Consider the following 17891-nt stretch of genomic DNA (forward strand, 5'->3'; position numbering starts at 1 on the left):
GAACTTCCTGGTTTCACCGGATGCATGCGTGTCCAGGACAGAGTATTTGCAACCCTCCCTTAATAGCTGTGCAATGTGAATGATAGCAATGTGTGCTTCTGGGTACATTCTTAAAGGGAAGAGGCATTGACACAGAGACCCGCTAATGTCTGTCCATGGAGAAGGACGTGGCAAGGGCTCAAGCACTCCCATACTTAGGCCTGAACAATATTCCTGAGAGCTAAGAAAAGGTGTGTTTCCCCTTATCTCCTATGCACTCCCAGTAAGTAGCTTCAGGGGACCCTTGACTTCCCTATAGTCTACGCCCAATCAACTGAAAGATGCAAATCTCCATTTACTCCCTTTTTCTGAGTGGTTATAAGTTTGAATAGCGTAGTATCAATGTAATCATAAGCCTTTTGATTTGTATAACTTTTGCATCAATGTAATCATGTTTTGTGATTTATATAACTTTTGCGTAATGCATGATGTCTTAGGCCTTATAAATTCCCTTTACTCTATGGCAAGCTTGATTAATGCTTCTGCTGGGCCCTACTGATAAAAGCTATGAGATACCTCTGATAACTGGCACCGGAAAGTCTGGACTGAAAAATGTCATTATCAATAAATGTGGCTAAAATTCAAGTTCTGTACAATACTCTGCTAGTCACGTAGCTAATGTGTAGGTACCGACAACTCTGGACTATAAAAGTGAACTGTAAAAACCTGGAGGATGAGCAGAACCACTTTAGAAAGACCTTGAGTCCAGTTCTGCTCCCTGGATTCGAACTTAGAAATAAACTTTCTACCAGCTCCCTGCTCCTTTTATTTATTGGTATCAAGGGGAGCTGATGAGCATTACTTGGACAATAACAGCATGCCTCTTTCCTTTTAACTTGTACCTTTGTCTAGCCCGTTGCCTGAAATGTGGAAGTAGATTGTGCTTTTTGGGACCCTGTGAGCAAGATAAACACCTCCGTACAGCAGAGTAGCAGGAGAGAAGGAGCCTGGGTCCTGGACACCCTCAGGCAGCTAGCTACACTTTTGGCTACTCATACATGAGTGTTCTATGAAATAAAAATTCACTTCTACTTTGTTTAAGCTACTGTATTTTGAGGACATAGGAGCCAAAACAGTGTGTTGAACTTCCTTGTAGTCCTCATGGACTGACAAAGCCTTGGATGACCAGTGGCCTCTCACCCTCATTTACCCAAACGTACCATATAAATAACATGTACACACTAAAGCATCGGAAATTTCTGTCTTACTTTAAACGGGGATCCCTGGTATTATAAAAAGTAAGAAAGTGATATGATAAGCATCTTGTTTCACAAGAATTAGTTGATTGACATTTAGGAGATCAGTGTTGCCTAAGGCTAGCAGTGGGGATTACAGAATTTACAACAGAGGGTAAGAGGAAACTTCTAGACGTTAAAAATGTTGTGTATCTTGATGGTGGTTTTGGTTACATGAGTATATATATTTGTCAAAACTAATTATCTGAACACTTGAGGGGGTATATTTATTATATATGCACATATATGTATCAACAAAGTTGATTCCAGAACTTAATTTGCTTTTACATGTGTGCACAAGATAGATTCATGGGAGGAGACAAGAGGCAGGGAGAAGAGAGCAATTTCTGGGCTCCACCAAAGCTTTAGATAGCTTGGACTTGTTCTGCAAAAATAATAGGAGGAATGAAATGAGACTGACAAAAGCATCATTTTGAAGGATGCAGTAATAGAATTTGACAACCAATTGGAGGCCTGGAGACAGTGGTCCCCATGAAGGAGATTCTGACTTTTCTAGATACGGAATCAGCTGAGCTTCACCATAGGATCCTGAAGATACCATGTCACCAAATGGAGAGGAAGGAAGGAGACAGCATCTCAGTTCTCGTTAAATAATTTTTCTCAGTCTCTCAGAATCCCTCTTCTTCATTTGTAAAATGAGGTTCATGAGGCCTCCAAATTGCAAAAGAATTGTGAACAGAAAACACATGTGTGAAGCACCTCGCACGTGTGCCTGGCACCTAGTAGACACCCGTGATAGCATGAGGTAAAGAATAACTGCAATTAACATGTTAAAATAGAAGATAAATGAGCTTTCAAGATATATCAGAGATTCTCCCAGATAGGTTCCTTGGATGTGAGGAAATGAGAAGTCAGTTCATAGGAGAGATGAATCCATGTGTAAATCGCAGGATAATTATAGGAAGAAGAGTTGGGTGACGCAACACAGCACTTAGCAGTATCTTTTTTAAAGGAGGGCAGTTCCTTTTGTCAGGTAAGATTCAGTAGAGTAGTCATTTCTTGTTTCTTCACCTTGACTCATCCACAGGAGTGAGAATTCAGACAAAAGGAAACTCTTGTAGCAATCTGCTTAAAATTCTCCTCATGTAAGATTTGGTTCTCAGCCCATTTTCTGTCAGGCTTCCCAAGACAGGGAAGCAATGCATAAAAACTCTCAGGCTTATTCTCCTGAGTTCCAGACTGGAATTTATAGCTGCCTGTAGACATCTCCATCTGCATGTCCTGCAGGCATCTCCAACTCAGTGTGTCTCAGACCAAATTAATTACCCTCCCACACCCGTTCCCCTCCAGTCTTCTATGTAGTTTCATGCCATTGCCAATTTACCAGGCACAAAATCCAGAAATTTCAGTTCTTTTACTTCTTGTCTCACACTCCCCAAGGTCAATCTGCTGCCAGTTTTTGTGGACTCACCCTGTTATAATCTGTTTTATGCACTGTTTTTTTTTTTTTTAATTTCTATTGTCCTGGTGAGTATCTTTATCTGTCTCCATGACCACAACGACAGCAATCTATCCAGTCTCCTGCCAGGGTGGGCAGTGTGTACAACTCTAGAGTATTTCATTTACCTAGACATGGTCAATGGTGGCCCAACCCCTAACAGTTGTATAATGGGCGAACCTGTCTCCTAGCCAACTCTTTCTCATTTGGCTAATCCAGTTAAACTAATGAAACATTCACCACTTCTCTTTCTGAAAGCATTTCAGTGACTTTCCATTGAACCTACAGAACAAAGCATCCAAACCCAAATTTTACCCATTTTCTTTTCCATGGTGTCTCTTCAAGCATTCTATGTTCTGCCTCACCACACTGAACCATAGGTCATGCCTCCAAAATAATGTTCACTTTTTTAACTTCAGAATCATGGCTCATGGAATATTCTCCATGAGCTAGCTATGCTCTACTTCTCCTACTAACCCTGCCTGAAGTTTATCTTTTTGGTGTAGCTGCCTTAATTCCGTGATCCTCCATCTCTTATTCTAAGCAAGGCCCTACTCACTGCATATTCCTTTATTTACTTTTCTGTGGTTAGTGCAAGTATCTCTAACCCAGATTTTACAGTGCTTAAGGACAGACCATCTCTTATTGCCATCTCTGAGTCTCCAGGGCACTTTGAATTGACTGTTAACCAGTCTAAAAATAATCTTCTTAAATTTTTACTTTAAAAAATGGTGATCTTTAACCAAAGGAAGCTTTTAAAAACTCCCAAAGAAACAGTTAACAATTTTGTTTGCAATGTACCCAAACAGTGAACTCCCTTAGCTCTACTGCATTAAATACACTTTTTAAAGTCCCTTGCAGTTTTATTATTCCAGGTGCACTGCTACCATAAGAGGCTTTTGTGGACCACTGCTATAAATGTCATTTGTACCCATTAAGCAAGTGTATTATGTATAAAATGATTGTCTAAATTTATGTTGACCATTCTAGAGGGTAGTAAATCAGGCAATACATCAAAATACCTGAAGTCTAAAAAATGCCGAAACCAACTTCTATAATTTGAAGACTTTTTTATTTTACTGAGCTCAACATAATATATGCTTGTTTTTGCTATGTCTGTGAGACACATCAAAAAGCAGCAGCCAAATTTGACCATTTTCCAAATAATTCAAGTAAAACTCATAGCTGACTCTTGATTATATATTATAGGAAATTTGGGGGAGTTGGGGTGTTGAAGAAATTATAGAAAGGGATAGCTTTGGGATCTCATTGAACAAGTAATTTGCTCAATTTCCATTTAAATCTGGTAGTTAATTTCAAATATTCCTTAGATCTCTTTTCTTTTAAAAATTAATAATAGGTCAAAGTTGTGATATAAAAACCTTGAGAAGATAAATGAACACAAATGGGCATATTTTTATATTATATCAAACAACTACATTTATCACTTAGTTAAGAAGCAAACTTGAAAAATAAATGGGCATCTTTCTTACTCTTCTCAGTGAAGATACATAGCATCATAGATTAGTTTGAGTTTGGATATCACTGCTAATACTTTATTCAGTCATTCCTTCTCATGTTTTTCTCCCTTTGATAGTCTTCTCAGATGGTAAAAGTGCTTGTAATGTCTGAAAAAATAGGCACAGACAAATCATTACTCTCTAGAAAATATTTATTGACCCTTGTATTAATTTCTTTCCATAGTCTGAGAAACATAATACACAAAATACAGTAAAATGCACTTTTCCCATTTCAAATAAATATACTTTACTCTTGTAAAAAATTTAATAATCTGTGTAATTCACCACAGTATATTAATCAGTGAAATAAAAGAAAGATAATCTCTAGATAAACTGTCACTTATTTTAATGATTCTCACAGGCATTTTTCTGGAGAAAAAGAAAGAACATTATTCTCTGTAGAATTATATTGACTTGGAGACTGTTACTTCTTGTTTGAAGAATGCAAGGATAAGCTCTCTAGAAAAGTGTTTAGTGTCAAAAGACTGATTTGGGAGAAAAATAGCATCCAAGTCTTTAGATGCAGATCAACTAAGCTATGTGTAAATGTTCTTGTTAATACTTCCTAGAGACCAAACTTCATTCTGAGTGATGATGATTCCTATGTATCACACTAGTAAATTTCAAAATTAGTGGTTAAGTATTTAACTTAATAGTTATGTATATAATATAAACCCAAGACAAAATTTTAAAGCTGTATTAACAGGATAGGCTAAAAATAATGGTACTATAACAGGACAAAGTTATCCTTTTCACAATTGTTATTCTTAACATTATAAGAACTGATATCTACTGAATTATACAGACTTAACAAAGACTTATATACAAAAAGATCCCTGATCAGTTCAAGACAATGTGTTAGTTTGCTCTTGCAAGTGGTAAGAACATTTTAGTAACCTGCAAAAATTGCATTAGGTAGTCACCAATCTTGAAAGTTTTATGTATAATTTTTTCATTCTCAAAACAATATATCACTAGTAATAAAAGTCATTAGTACTAATTTCCTATGTTAGCAGTTAATTGGTACTTTATATACTAGCTGGTAGAAGAAAATTAGCCTTTTCTCTAGCTCCAATCCCACCCTATGTGGTTCATCTGCATGGATGCAGAAATACAGATCAAACTACACCACCTCAAAACATAACTATGGCCAGAAAAATCTTACACAGGCAAAAAAATGGGTAGTAGATTTGTCCTCAATATTATAAAGGACATCAATTATTGTCCAGGTGGTGACTTATAACATGAAAATTTCCCATCTTTATTTTAAAGCTCAGAAAATTATATATGCCTAGGCATTCTGTTATGGCAACATTTTTATTTCTACATATTTCTGAAACAGATATGTGTGTACTCAAAAATTCACAAGTTCAATAAAACAAGTTTGCAGTTTATGTCTGTGACATTTTTTATAACTCCTCCATTTCAAAGTGTGTATTAAAGCTGTTTGCCATGGATGTGTGTTCAAAGATCCTGGACAGGCTTGGTTTCAACAGTTCTACGGAGGGACACGACAGGTGCTGAGAGGTGTCATTCTTCAGAGACATCATTTGGTCTGTCCCTGGCTCCCTTCTATCATAATACAGAGCCCAGAGAAGAGTAATGGTGAGAATCATGGCCAGGATTTGTGTCACTCCAATGGAGATTCCTAGAAACCTTAGCACCTGCAGTTGTTTGGTTCCTCTTAAAAATGAATACATTTTCTTCCCACAACCCTGTAAAAGAAATAACATGGTCAATATTATTTTGTGCATGTTACAGAGAGTCAAAGTAGTGAACATTAAAGATCCATATCGGTTAATGAATCCAAACTACTTAAATCATAAAGTTTCAGAAGTGACTCTCAACAGGTAAAGCCTATGAGAGGCTGGAGGAGAGAGAGAGGTATGCATCTTCTGAAAAGTCTGACTAGATGATTTTGATCAGCCTACTCCTATTTTTTTTCTTGTCTTCCCCACAACTTAAAATTGAGGCTCACTGGTATATTCAACATTTAGGGAAGGGGTTGGCAAACTCTTTTTTTGGTAACGATCCAGATAGTAGATATTTTAGGCTTTGTCGGCCATGTGATGTCAACACTTATCCCTGTCACTATAACAGGAAGGCAGTCACAGACAATATGCGAATAAGCTGATGTGCTGTGTTCCAATGAAACTTCATGCACAAAAATGACAGCAAGCCAGATTTAGCCCACAGACCATAAATTGCTGACTCCTGATTTAGACTGATTCAAAATTTTCAAAAACAATATTTTATTATTATTGTTGGTGTTCACTGTCGAATTATAGCTCATTTGGTCAGACTTTTCCCCAAGGATCAGGAGTGCTTTCCCAGTCTGCTGTTGAAACATGCTGGTGGGTGGACTTTGGCCTATAACCTTCCCTGCCTCAGTACACGTCTGTCCACTGCTTATAGCAGAAATCCACATGAGAAAATTCTTATTGCAACACAACTTCTAGTTCTATCAGATAAGGGTCTGAAAGGTATATTTTCACTCCCCCCATAGGTTAGAGACCCCCTACTTAAGAAAAAGATTAACAAGGTTTTTGTTTGTGTTTAACTTTAAGTATAAAAGTCTAAAGAGTGCCTATGGCAAACAGAAGAAAATTCTGCGAAAAGAAGAAAAAAACAGGAGGAAAAGTCATGACAAAGATAGTCATGATCCCCCCAAAGAAAGTCATGACCCCCCCAAAAAAGGAGTTAGAATGTAACTAACAACTATCATAAGTCACTCCTTCAGGTGAGTAAAGCTTAGTCTACCTGCCTTGTCTCTAGTGAACCCAGAGCAAAGAAATGATAATTCACTCTTCCAAAGAGAGTCTGATTCTAAATTGAGGGGAAAAAATAGGAAAGCATTTTACAAGTATAACAGATTTCAAGAACTTTGAAGAATCTTTGATTTTGCTCACTTGGAAGCTAACAAATTAGTCTGCCACCATTTCATGGCTGCTGGCAGAAGATAGAGAAAAGATTTTATTACTCATATCAACGACAAATGTCAGAGTACATGCCAATTCCTCAAGTTGCAAGGCTTGAACACAAAGAAGGCTATATGATGCCTGCATACCCAATGGGTTGTATTATGTTATGGGAACTCCAGGCTTAGAGAACCCAACTATTTTATAATGGGAATTAAGCACATCTTTTCTTTCACCTTAGAGAGAAACATTATCTTTATCACGTTGAACAGTAAACAAGCTTGCCTTTTTCTATGAGAGAAGACTTTACCTCTATCTTCAAGGCTATTTTCTATACATGAATCCTTGGAGAGATAATCTAGAACAAAGACAGCCAGTGCTCCTGCTCACAAGACATACAGAAATGCAAGACAGCTGTGGAAAATTATCTCCCAACAAGAGTTTGACTTTTAAAGCTCTTATTCTAAGTTTTGGGTATAAGTGACTCAGTACTTATCCTATAGAGGTAGCTACTTGAATAAAAAGAAATATATAATTATTTAAATAACTGTCTTCTGCAGATTCCACAAATAACTCAACTAAGACAGGAAAACAAGACTAATGAATCAAATCAGTTTATTTGTGCATTATATTGAAGGGGAGAAAAGTATAGTTCTCAGATTTCCAAAAATATTGATCATCAGTTCCACCCCAATAGACTTTTTCTGGTATGCCATGTTAATAAAAATTAACAGCAAAAGATTAGAAAAGATTCATATATTTTTTACCAAAAGTTAAATTAAAGTGTTTATTATTTAACAATACTTAACATTGGTTTAATAAAGTCACTTCTCTGGACATCTTACCTATTTGATACATACACAAGAAATCTGCACACATGCAGTTATACTCACACATTCTGTGGGAGACTAAAATAGATGTCACAAAGATGTTACCTAAGTTCATGTATTTTTCACAGTGAACCCAGATATTTTACTAGACCCCATTTACTCTTATGTGAATTTCTATGTACTTCTAACAAACATTTCTACATGATACAGTATATGGTTAACATCATGAACTGAAGAGCCAGCAGTCTGAATTTAAATCCCTGCCTTCCTACTTATAAGCTATGTAACTTTCCACAAGTTACTTAATCTTTCTGTGCTTCAGTTTTCTTATCTAAAAACAGATCATAATAGTTCCTTTCTGTTTGGGACACTAGAACAATTAAATAAAGACATTTCAAACACTTAGAATGGTGCCTAGGACATGGTAAGAACTCAAGTAGGTGCCAAACTTTATCTGGTGGGTCAGCCCACAGATTAGAAAGTAGCAAGCTCAAATTTAAAATAGATGAGAAATCTATGACGAGCAGATATTAATGTAAAATGTGAGGTACAATACTTTGTGAAAGAGTAAGAAAACTTCAAAAGCACAGCATGTGTCACCCGTGAGTAGCCCTTGCCTACAAGAGCCAAGGTGGTCATCACTGTTTTACAGGACAATGAACTACCTAAAATGATTATTTGCCACTGAGATATTAGATCACTAGGCTCTAATTTCGCAAATAAGTATTTTATGTAGTTTGGAAAGAGTCATCTCAAAATAATTAAATTAAAAAGGGTTGGCTTCAGATATCTGGAATATTAATTTGCATGAACACTTCATTAAGCATCATTGTCAACAAATATGGCATCATATCCTCACATTTGTCTTTCAATAACTTGAGTAAAATGACTTTGCATCATGTCTAGCTGATTCCTTACCTATGTTTTCAGTACTTTGTACAAAAATGGATCTTGAATATATAAAGAATGAATTAGTATGAACATATCAACATTTGGTAATAATAATTACAATAGATTTCAGAATTCTACTTTTTAGAATTAAAAGTAAACCATTCAGGGATACAAAATTTTAGTAAGATAAGAGATGTAAGTTCAAGAGAGCTATTTACAACATGGTGACTATAGTTAATAACAATGTATTTTTAAAAGGTAAACTATTCAACAAATGTATATACTAATAATTCAACTCTGTGAAATGCTATCAGTCAGTTATTATTTCATTTTTACCTTTTCAATAGTCTCTGAGGTTTAAATTTTACTTATATTGGTATAATATCTCCCATCCTGTTAGACTAATTCATTTTAAACTGAGAAACTGTACACAAGAGGTAATTTTTTTTAAGTGTGAATAAAACAAAACAGAAGCTGATAACTAAATACAGTTTGTTGTGTTTCATATTTTGGCACTGTATAAAGTCTGTTTCAGTTTATCTTAAACAGGCACATTTATTTTTAAAATGGTACAATAGTCAGGTGCAGTGGCTCATGCATGTGATCCCAGCACTTTGGAAGACAGAGGCGAGAGGATTGTCTGAGTCCGGGGGTTTGAGACCAGCCCGCAGAACTTGGCGAGACCTCATCTCTACAATGAATCAAAAAATTAGCAGGGTGTGGCAGTGCATACCTGTAGTTCCAGCTACTTGGAAAGCTGAGGTGGAAGGATCGCCCTAGCCCAGCAGGTAGATATTGCAGTAGCTATGAGCCTACCATTACACTCCAGTCTGGGCAACAGAATGAGACTTTGATCCAAAAGGAAAAAAAAAGAACCAAAAAAACAAGGTACACTGTATACTCCAGGATGGATTGAAAATGAGATCTATTAGCTAACATTGAATATTCTAGAATGAGAATGGCATTGGAAGTCACGAATTCAACTTTTTATCTTTTAAAAACATAGTGAAAAAAGCACTTCTAGAGTTACATCTGCAAAACTGGCATGAGTAGGCCCTCTAGCAAGTCTGTCCTTCGTGGAAGCAATGAAAGCACTGGCAGAATCTGTTAGAATCAACTTTTTCAGAATTCTAGAAAGTGACCAAAGACTTGCAGCAATCTGAGGAACATTTATTCATGAAAAGCGCCTGAATCTCAGTAAGAACGGCAAGATCTGTGACATTTAAATTTGCCCTATTCCCATCTCCTCTCTCCAACTCTGCAATAGCCTTGAAAACGAACAGCCTACAGTCATAAGGAGAACCACCCGCCTGGCCACCAGAGAGGACAAAATGCACCTGCAGCTCCTTCAAAGCCCTGTTCCCAGAAGATTGTCATTGTTGGTCTGACCTGGTGGTTCCCTGAAAGACCCCACTGAAAAGGCGATCTTTATTTGATCTGAACTTGGAGCAGCAAGAGGAACAACATTTTCCCTTGGGGGAGTTTACCAAAGGTAGTCAGAGGCAACTTGAACACTGAGGCTGCCAGAGGCAGTGAGAAACAGTTGTACATAAGGGCTAGGCAAAGCGCTGACATGTTCGTGGGCATCTAAAAAGTCACACATATGAGTAGGGCTGTGCTCACATCCAGAGGCTGTGCATAGGCTCAGGAAAAACCTGAAAAAACCCTAAGATCTCGCCTGTGTATAACCTTGAAGTTCTGCACATCCTTGGCAAAGCTGGGTGATTGATTGGCTCCAGGCATCTAAGGAAATTTCTGTCCATTCATTAACTGAACTTTAAGCTAACTGAGCAGAGACTTCAGTGGTCGCACATGACAAAGAATATAGACTTTACAAAATTCATTTTAAAAAGTCATCTAACCAACAAATAAATAACAACAACAAACAACAACAAGCTTTGGAGAAGGGGTAAAATCTGATATTCAAAGTTGCCACGTTATATTATTTTAAATGTCCCATCCATTCTTTACAAAGAAAAATTGTAACATGCAAAGAAATGACAACTCACACACAGGAAAAAAGCAATCAATATAGTTGCACTCCTAATGAGAGGCACTGCCTGCCTTTCTATATAGCCCTGTCCACCCTGAAATAACACTAATTCTTAACAAGTATTTCCCCATTGGAGCCTGCCTTTTTAACAAGGATGAACTGGTTCTAACTCTAATCCCTTCTCTTTCTCATGAGGTACTAAATCATATCTGAAGAGTCATCACTTTCCCTTCAATCAGTTTCCTCTTCAGGTTAAATGTTCCTAGCTACTTCAAGTTTTCCAAATATATACATTTCATCATCCACATGATCCTTTCCTGGATTATGTTAATTCTGTCCATACTTCTTTGAAAATGACATTGATATTTAACTTCAAAAAACTAGAAAATGGCACAAAAAATTAAGACAATCAAGGCTGTTATGAATGGGTTTGGATCCCAGTGACAAAAAGCATTTTGGGTCCCCCAGAAGAGTAGGCATGGGATTGTACTGGCACACCACATAATTGGAACTTGGCGTCCTTCCAGATCACTGGGACCTGAAGATTATCTCCATGCTGAGGTGGGCAAGTATGCTTTACCCAGTGCAAAGGTCCTCGTTAGACTCCTCGATTTTTATAGCAAAATGTCAGGTGACTGCTTTCTGATTTAGTTTAAATAGCACAAAGGCAAGCATTCGAACAAGACAGAATTTCAGTCCTTAAGCTTGTCCTCACAATTCATTAAATTCTATTCTATGCTCCTCTACCAAGAATCCCTCCAAAAGAAGTATCTACAGATTATTTAAAATAAATAAAATCAGTTGACATCTATGTACTTTAATTTATGCCCACACATCAAACCAGGTCACCAAGTACTTTAATTTATGCCCACACATCAAACCAGGTCACCAAGTGTGCCAATTTGTTATATATTAACCTATGTTCTTGCACATTATTCCCGTTGAAGTGTATTTTAATGATATGTATTGAAGAACAGCATAAACAACGCTCTCTGAAAATACTTTCCACAGTAACTTAGAGTAGTTGATATAAAATTCTACTTGAAAAAATATTACTTTAGAATTTTGCTCCCTTTGAAAAATAAGAAGGCTTATACCCCTAACGTTAGACTGATACCATGATTGCCTCTCCTTTTCACTTGGGTTCTCAGATAGCTGAGAGTCAAACAGGAAACTGAACCACAGCAACCAATCATATTTGCCTTCATGCTAAGTATATCTGCTTACTCTTGCCCTTAACTTTCCAAATCTACTGATGTTTTATTATTAGTTTATCTTTTTTGTTGTATGCTGCACTAAATCCTTTAATAAAATTTAATTTAAAAAGATACAGTGTACAAATATATAACTAAAAGCACACATTTCTCTACAGTACACACAATTTAACATTTCTTTCATGATTCAGAAGGCATTGTAGGTATCATGCTGAATATCAATGAATCACTTACACAAGTCCTTAAAGATTAACTTTCCAAAAATATAATTGTCTTCTTGAGAGTCCAATCAGTATTTTTTCCCAGATTTGTCTGTATAAGATAACCGTCCTCTCTCACTCTCCAAATTCTTCATAGAAATAGCAGGGTTTTCTGTCCATTCTGCATCATTCTTATTGAAGCAATAAGGGGCCTATGCACAGCCCCTGGACGTGAGCACAGTCCTACTCATATGTGTAACTTTCTAGATCCCTGAACATAATAACCCTGAGCATATTTTGAGCCAGTCAAACAATTATGCACAAGTTTACATTTTTCAGTGTAAACTAAGACACTTTTGTTGAAAAGTGCAACTCTAAGTTTAGAGAAAAAATAGATATATTTGTATGTAATCTTTATACTATTCACAGATATTTAGTTGCATAAACAAACATTTCTGTAGAGTGGGTAAAAAAGAGGAAATAGAAATGTTAGAATGCAAAACTGTATTTCATTTCACAAAGGATGTTTTATTCGGAATAGGAAAAAACTGAATTGCACTTAATTGCTTTTTCTCAAAATAAAATACTCTGAGTTGCTTTCACTTGAATATGTTTTCTTCCTAAATAAAGCTACACTAGCCCTACATTAATAGACTCAGATAACTCAAAGGTATGAATAAGGTATGTTGGCTAACCTATTTTACTTGCTGCAATATTTAAATTCTGGTCAACTATTAACTATAAATAACAACACTACCTTTATCAGAGAAAAATCACTAATCCCTACACTTCCTGGAATGTATTTGAAGGCATGTCAGGATGCCTCATTTCACTTGAGAAAATTATACACTTGAAATTATTCTCTCATCCATCTCCAAAATGAGTTTCTAAATTTGGAAGAACACCCATGGCTTTTCAGTACTCAATATTCACAGGCCCCATCAAAAAGTCAGGCAGCCTTTTAATGTGCTTATGAGGATAAAATATAAATAAAATCTAGGCACCAATACACGCCAGTATTCATGTTTTTGTAAATAAGCATGACTCTCAAGTTTGAAATAACTGTGTTAATTATCAGATACAAATATACAGTCATTATCCCTCATTCTTCTAGAATTAAACATGTGAATGATACCAGTTCATGAGTTCATGAGCTTTAAACAGGTTGGACCAAAAATTCTCAACGGATAAGCTCTGCAGAGAAATAAATGTTTCCTTAAAAAAATTAAACCGCAAGCAATAAAATTCACTACAGGACTTTCTGTTCTCTTAACTGAAAGTTAACTAAACCCATGCTTAGGAAAGGCAATTTAAAAATGTCATCTTATTATTTCTTAATATATGACAGGTCCTCATATTCCATTTAATTCTTACAGTATCCCCATTAGATAGGCGGAATGATGAAATTTAAAAGACTACATTAACTGAACGTTTTCATTTTTAGCAATAAAGTTGTTATAAAGAGACAAGAGTCAGAAAACCCAGAAGGCTCCATGTTCACTAGTGAGGGCAGTATCAGTAGTATGCCTCCTGCCTGCCTGGACAGTTTATTCACAGACTCCTCAGGCAAACATTTTCTCTCATGGGAGCTATTCTGTACATCCTAAATGTCCATCTATAAGAAGTTGGCGGTAATTAAAGTAAGCAAAATGAAAAACCAGACCAAGTTCCAAAAACCTTACCCTGAAAATTTACTTTCAACTTGTAAAATATATATGTAACCAGAAAATGCACAATTTCCTGACACTACATTGAAAGCTAGGGGTGATCTAGCTAGTTAAAAATCGTATTATAGGTCACTAAATTCTCTATGTACTTCAATAAGTACCTTAATAAATTACTAGTTATTATTATTTTCATTAGCCACCACTAAGCAATGAATATCAGTGTTTATTATGCGCCAAGTGGTGTGCTAAGGGTTTCTCATGCAGTATCTCAATTTATTTTTGTAATAGTAAAATGAGATAGATACCATTAATATCTTATTTAATTGATAAAGTTATTGGGGTTTAGAAGAGAAAAATCTCTACACTGTTTTTCTTTACCATGTATTTATTGTAGACGAAGAAGAAATAAAAAATTCAAAATTTCAAAATTCTAGTTTCTAAAAGCATAGGCTTTGGAATCAACTAGATCTGAGTTTAGTCACTGACTAGCTCTATGACATTGGTGACAATGGACTAAGACAGTCTCTTTGTGCCTCACTATTCTCAACTGATGATAAAATGAAGATGATAATACTGCACCTTCTTCACAGAATTATTTGTGGTTTAAGTTAGGTAATGCATGTAAAACACTTACTCAGAGAGCTCCATAAACATGTGGGTTGTTGGAAAAATCCAGTGTGTACCTTTTAATGCCTGATTTACTTGAACTGGCAGCCATTATTGGGTAGACATACACCCATATATAAGGGCTCTAAATATGTTAATTAATTTAATTCTCCATAAGAAACCCCTATGAGCTGGATTCTCTACTTATTCCTGTCTTGTAGGTCAGAAAACTGATACACAGAAAGGTTAAAAAATCCCCCAATTTCACACAGCTAGTAAGGAGCAGACCAAAGATTTAACCAGAGTCTAGCTTTAGAGTCTGGTCTTAACCCCCAAACTGTGCTTCCTTACTAAGAAAAACTCAGTGTTTAAAACCCCCTCCATAGCCGGGCTCGGTGGCTCAGCCTGTAATCCCGTGCCTTTGGGAGGCTGAGGTGAGTGGATTGCCTAAGCCCACGGGTTCGAGACCCGCCTGAGCAACTTGGCGAGACCTCGTCTCTACAATAAATCAAAAATTAGCCGGGCGTGGTAGCGCATACCTGTAGTTCCAGCTACTTGGAAGGCTGAGGCGGAAGGATCGCCGGAGCCCAGCAGGTCGAGGCTGCGGTGGCCGGGAGTGGCCACTGCACTCCAGTCTGGGTGACAGAGTAAGACAGTAAGACTCCAACTCTCAAAAAAAAAAAAAACCTCCTTGGCTTCTGGGACACTGCTTTCTATTTCTTCTTTGTCTACAATAAATGTCTCCTCCTCTGCCCTTAAAGTGTTCATATTCCCCGGAGTTCTGTCCTTAGGTACATACATTACACCATTTTTTTGTGTGATCTTATGTTCCTCTATGTCTTAATTGCTTCGTGTATACTGATAATAACTGTGTAAATTGTTAGTTCACCCCACCCACCTAGTCCTCTCTCCACTTCTTCCATAATCATCAACGATGTTGGAATATAGCTTCCTAGCCAGACCACACTTCACAGCCTCCCTAGCAACTAACAAAAGCCATGTGAGTTCCTACCAATGAAATCTGAACAGCAGTGATGAGTATAGACCTTCATGCATTGGGTGTTCTCCTATTCATTCCCTCTTCTTCTCCCCATGACTGGGCCTGGAGAAGAACAAGATCAACTTTGGAAGACAAGTATTAAAAAGGCAAAGTTGTCTCACATTTTGGCTCCAGAATGAACTCGTTCAGCAGAGCTGCTTGGAAGCCTTGACCAGCTGATTGGTCTATGAAAGAGAAATAACCTCCCAGCTTATTCAAGTTTTGTATTTTTTTTAAGCCATTGTATTTTGAGTTAGCCCTTCGCTTAAATAGTATACACAAAATCCTTATCTCTAGCTGAGTTCTGCCTCCTGGGCTCCATATTGCCTCCTGGGTACCTGACAAGAACTTTAAACCCAGTATTGCCAAAATGGAAGTAATCAACTCCAACCCCTCCCCTCAATAAATGGATCCTTCATCTACCCAGAGTCCAAGTGCAAATCAATTATTCTTGCAACTTCCCTGTCACTTATGCCCCACAGCTAACTCACCACCTTGTTTTATTCAGTCTTCCTCTTAAATACCTTTCACATTCATTCCTTCCTCTCCATACTTAATGTCACGATCTGAACTCCAGCCCATATTATTACGTGATTTACTTGTTAGTTCTCTACCTGATTTCCCTAACTCACGACCAACCCTTACTTCAGTCCTCCACCTCAACTCATTCTTGCCAATGCCAATACCATAATATTGAAGCACAAATCGAAAATTGTCACTTTATAAGGTAGTTTTTCAGGTCAAAACATTATAATGGCTTTCACGTAGTAAATTTTAAGGACAATAATTTGTAAGTCTCTACTAATAAAGCCCAAAGGAAGGACTGTTTGATTGAATAGTGAAGAGAGAACAGGAAACTCACAAGTGAACTTTGTCAAGGAGAGTGAAAGAAAAGAAGAATGTATTTGTATACCTGAAGCAAAACTAGCAGAATAGCTCAAAGCTTGATTAGATCAAGAAAAGCCTGAAGATAAAAAGAGACCCTCCCCCCTACCAAGTCCAAACTGATTCGGCTGGGCTTTGGATGATAAATCAGATAGTACCCCAAGTCAGAGTCAATCTGATTCTGCTAGCAGTTGCAGCGGAGATAATGAAGTCAGCAGAGAGGCAGGAGGGAGTGTCTTTGACTTTATATAAAAGAACACTGAGAGTAGAAACTCTTGGGGGTATTCCATCTAAATAACCACTGAGCCTGAAAGTTGAAAGCTACCTACCATTTACTATCTAGGCAGGAGGCTTTATGTGTGTTTATCTGCAAATAAAGCTTCATTATTAATAAATCAGAATCCTATGACTACTCTGTCCTAAGCTTTCTTTTTGTAAGTAGTGCCTCAAATTTGTGAATGTTTCCCTTTTTATTTGGCAACTACTCACAGACATCAGTATAAAATACCCATGTGTTAGCAGGACGTTTGAACTCTTCCTAATCCAGCCCCTGCATTCCTCTAAACATGGCTCTACATATACCCTAGGCTCCACCTCTGCTCTCTTGCTTCCACCTCTAACTTTGCATCATTGCTTCTTGGCTTGGAATGTCCTTTTCAGCCTCATGCCACCCAATATCTTCTGCAACTGGCTAACACCCACTTATTCTTTAAGACTGGAAGTTCATTGAGTTACTATCATACTATGTGTTCCCATTGCATCTCAGTCATAAAGACAATGGTAATAAAGGATTGCTTATACTACATCAGGCTTCTTTTTTGTGTCCCACTTCACAACTGTTAATTCTTTCCTCTTATTCTAGTCACTGATGGAGGGATCTCTTTTATGCAGATTTGATCAACTTCCACTTGAGTGTATCTAGCCAGTACCTGGTCTAAGCTATTTCTTCTCGCTCTCTGTCTCAAATCTCTCTTTTAATACTTGCCCCAATTTTGTTTTGTTTCAGATGTGGCAATTTACTTGGTTCTAAGAAGAATCCCACTAATAACCTGGGAGAAAAACAACTGACTTCATAACTATGTAGAGCTTGCCAGAAGGTCAAATCCATTCCCCACCATGGCCTTTTATACCCACAGCACTCGGTCATGTCGCCACCTCTGCCACAAAAGCAATAAGGAGATACTTATGATAGTAGAATGTTGTATGTGGAAATTATGCAGTAGTTTCTGTGAGTCAAAACAAATTGACATACAGTGTTGGTTCACCTTTCTAATTGGTCAAAGACGATAACAGGAGAGGAGTGTCAACAACAACAACAACAAATGTTGAGAGCTGAGATATTGCCCAGAATACAAAATGTATGTTGATTATAAAACAAATGCCATTTGCCAAAGA

General features: G+C 37.1%; 1 protein-coding gene across 3 annotated transcripts in view; it reads right to left on the bottom strand.

Moving 5' to 3' along the window:
• Window positions 1-4387: 4387 nt before the first annotated feature.
• The window catches only part of TSPAN12 (tetraspanin 12), a 70014-nt gene continuing 56510 nt past the window's right edge, over window positions 4388-17891 (bottom strand). For all 3 annotated transcript variants that reach the window (XM_021710924.1, XM_008055075.2, XM_021710925.1), the window contains one exon: window positions 4388-5968. In XM_021710924.1, the coding sequence (XP_021566599.1) occupies window positions 5663-5968 (306 nt within the window). In that variant the 3' untranslated portion in view covers window positions 4388-5662. The remainder of the gene's footprint in view (window positions 5969-17891) is intronic.

Source organism: Carlito syrichta, unplaced genomic scaffold (assembly GCF_000164805.1).
Source record: "Carlito syrichta isolate Samal-C Ts95f unplaced genomic scaffold, Tarsius_syrichta-2.0.1 Scaffold301651, whole genome shotgun sequence".
Lineage (NCBI taxonomy): Eukaryota > Metazoa > Chordata > Mammalia > Primates > Tarsiidae > Carlito > Carlito syrichta.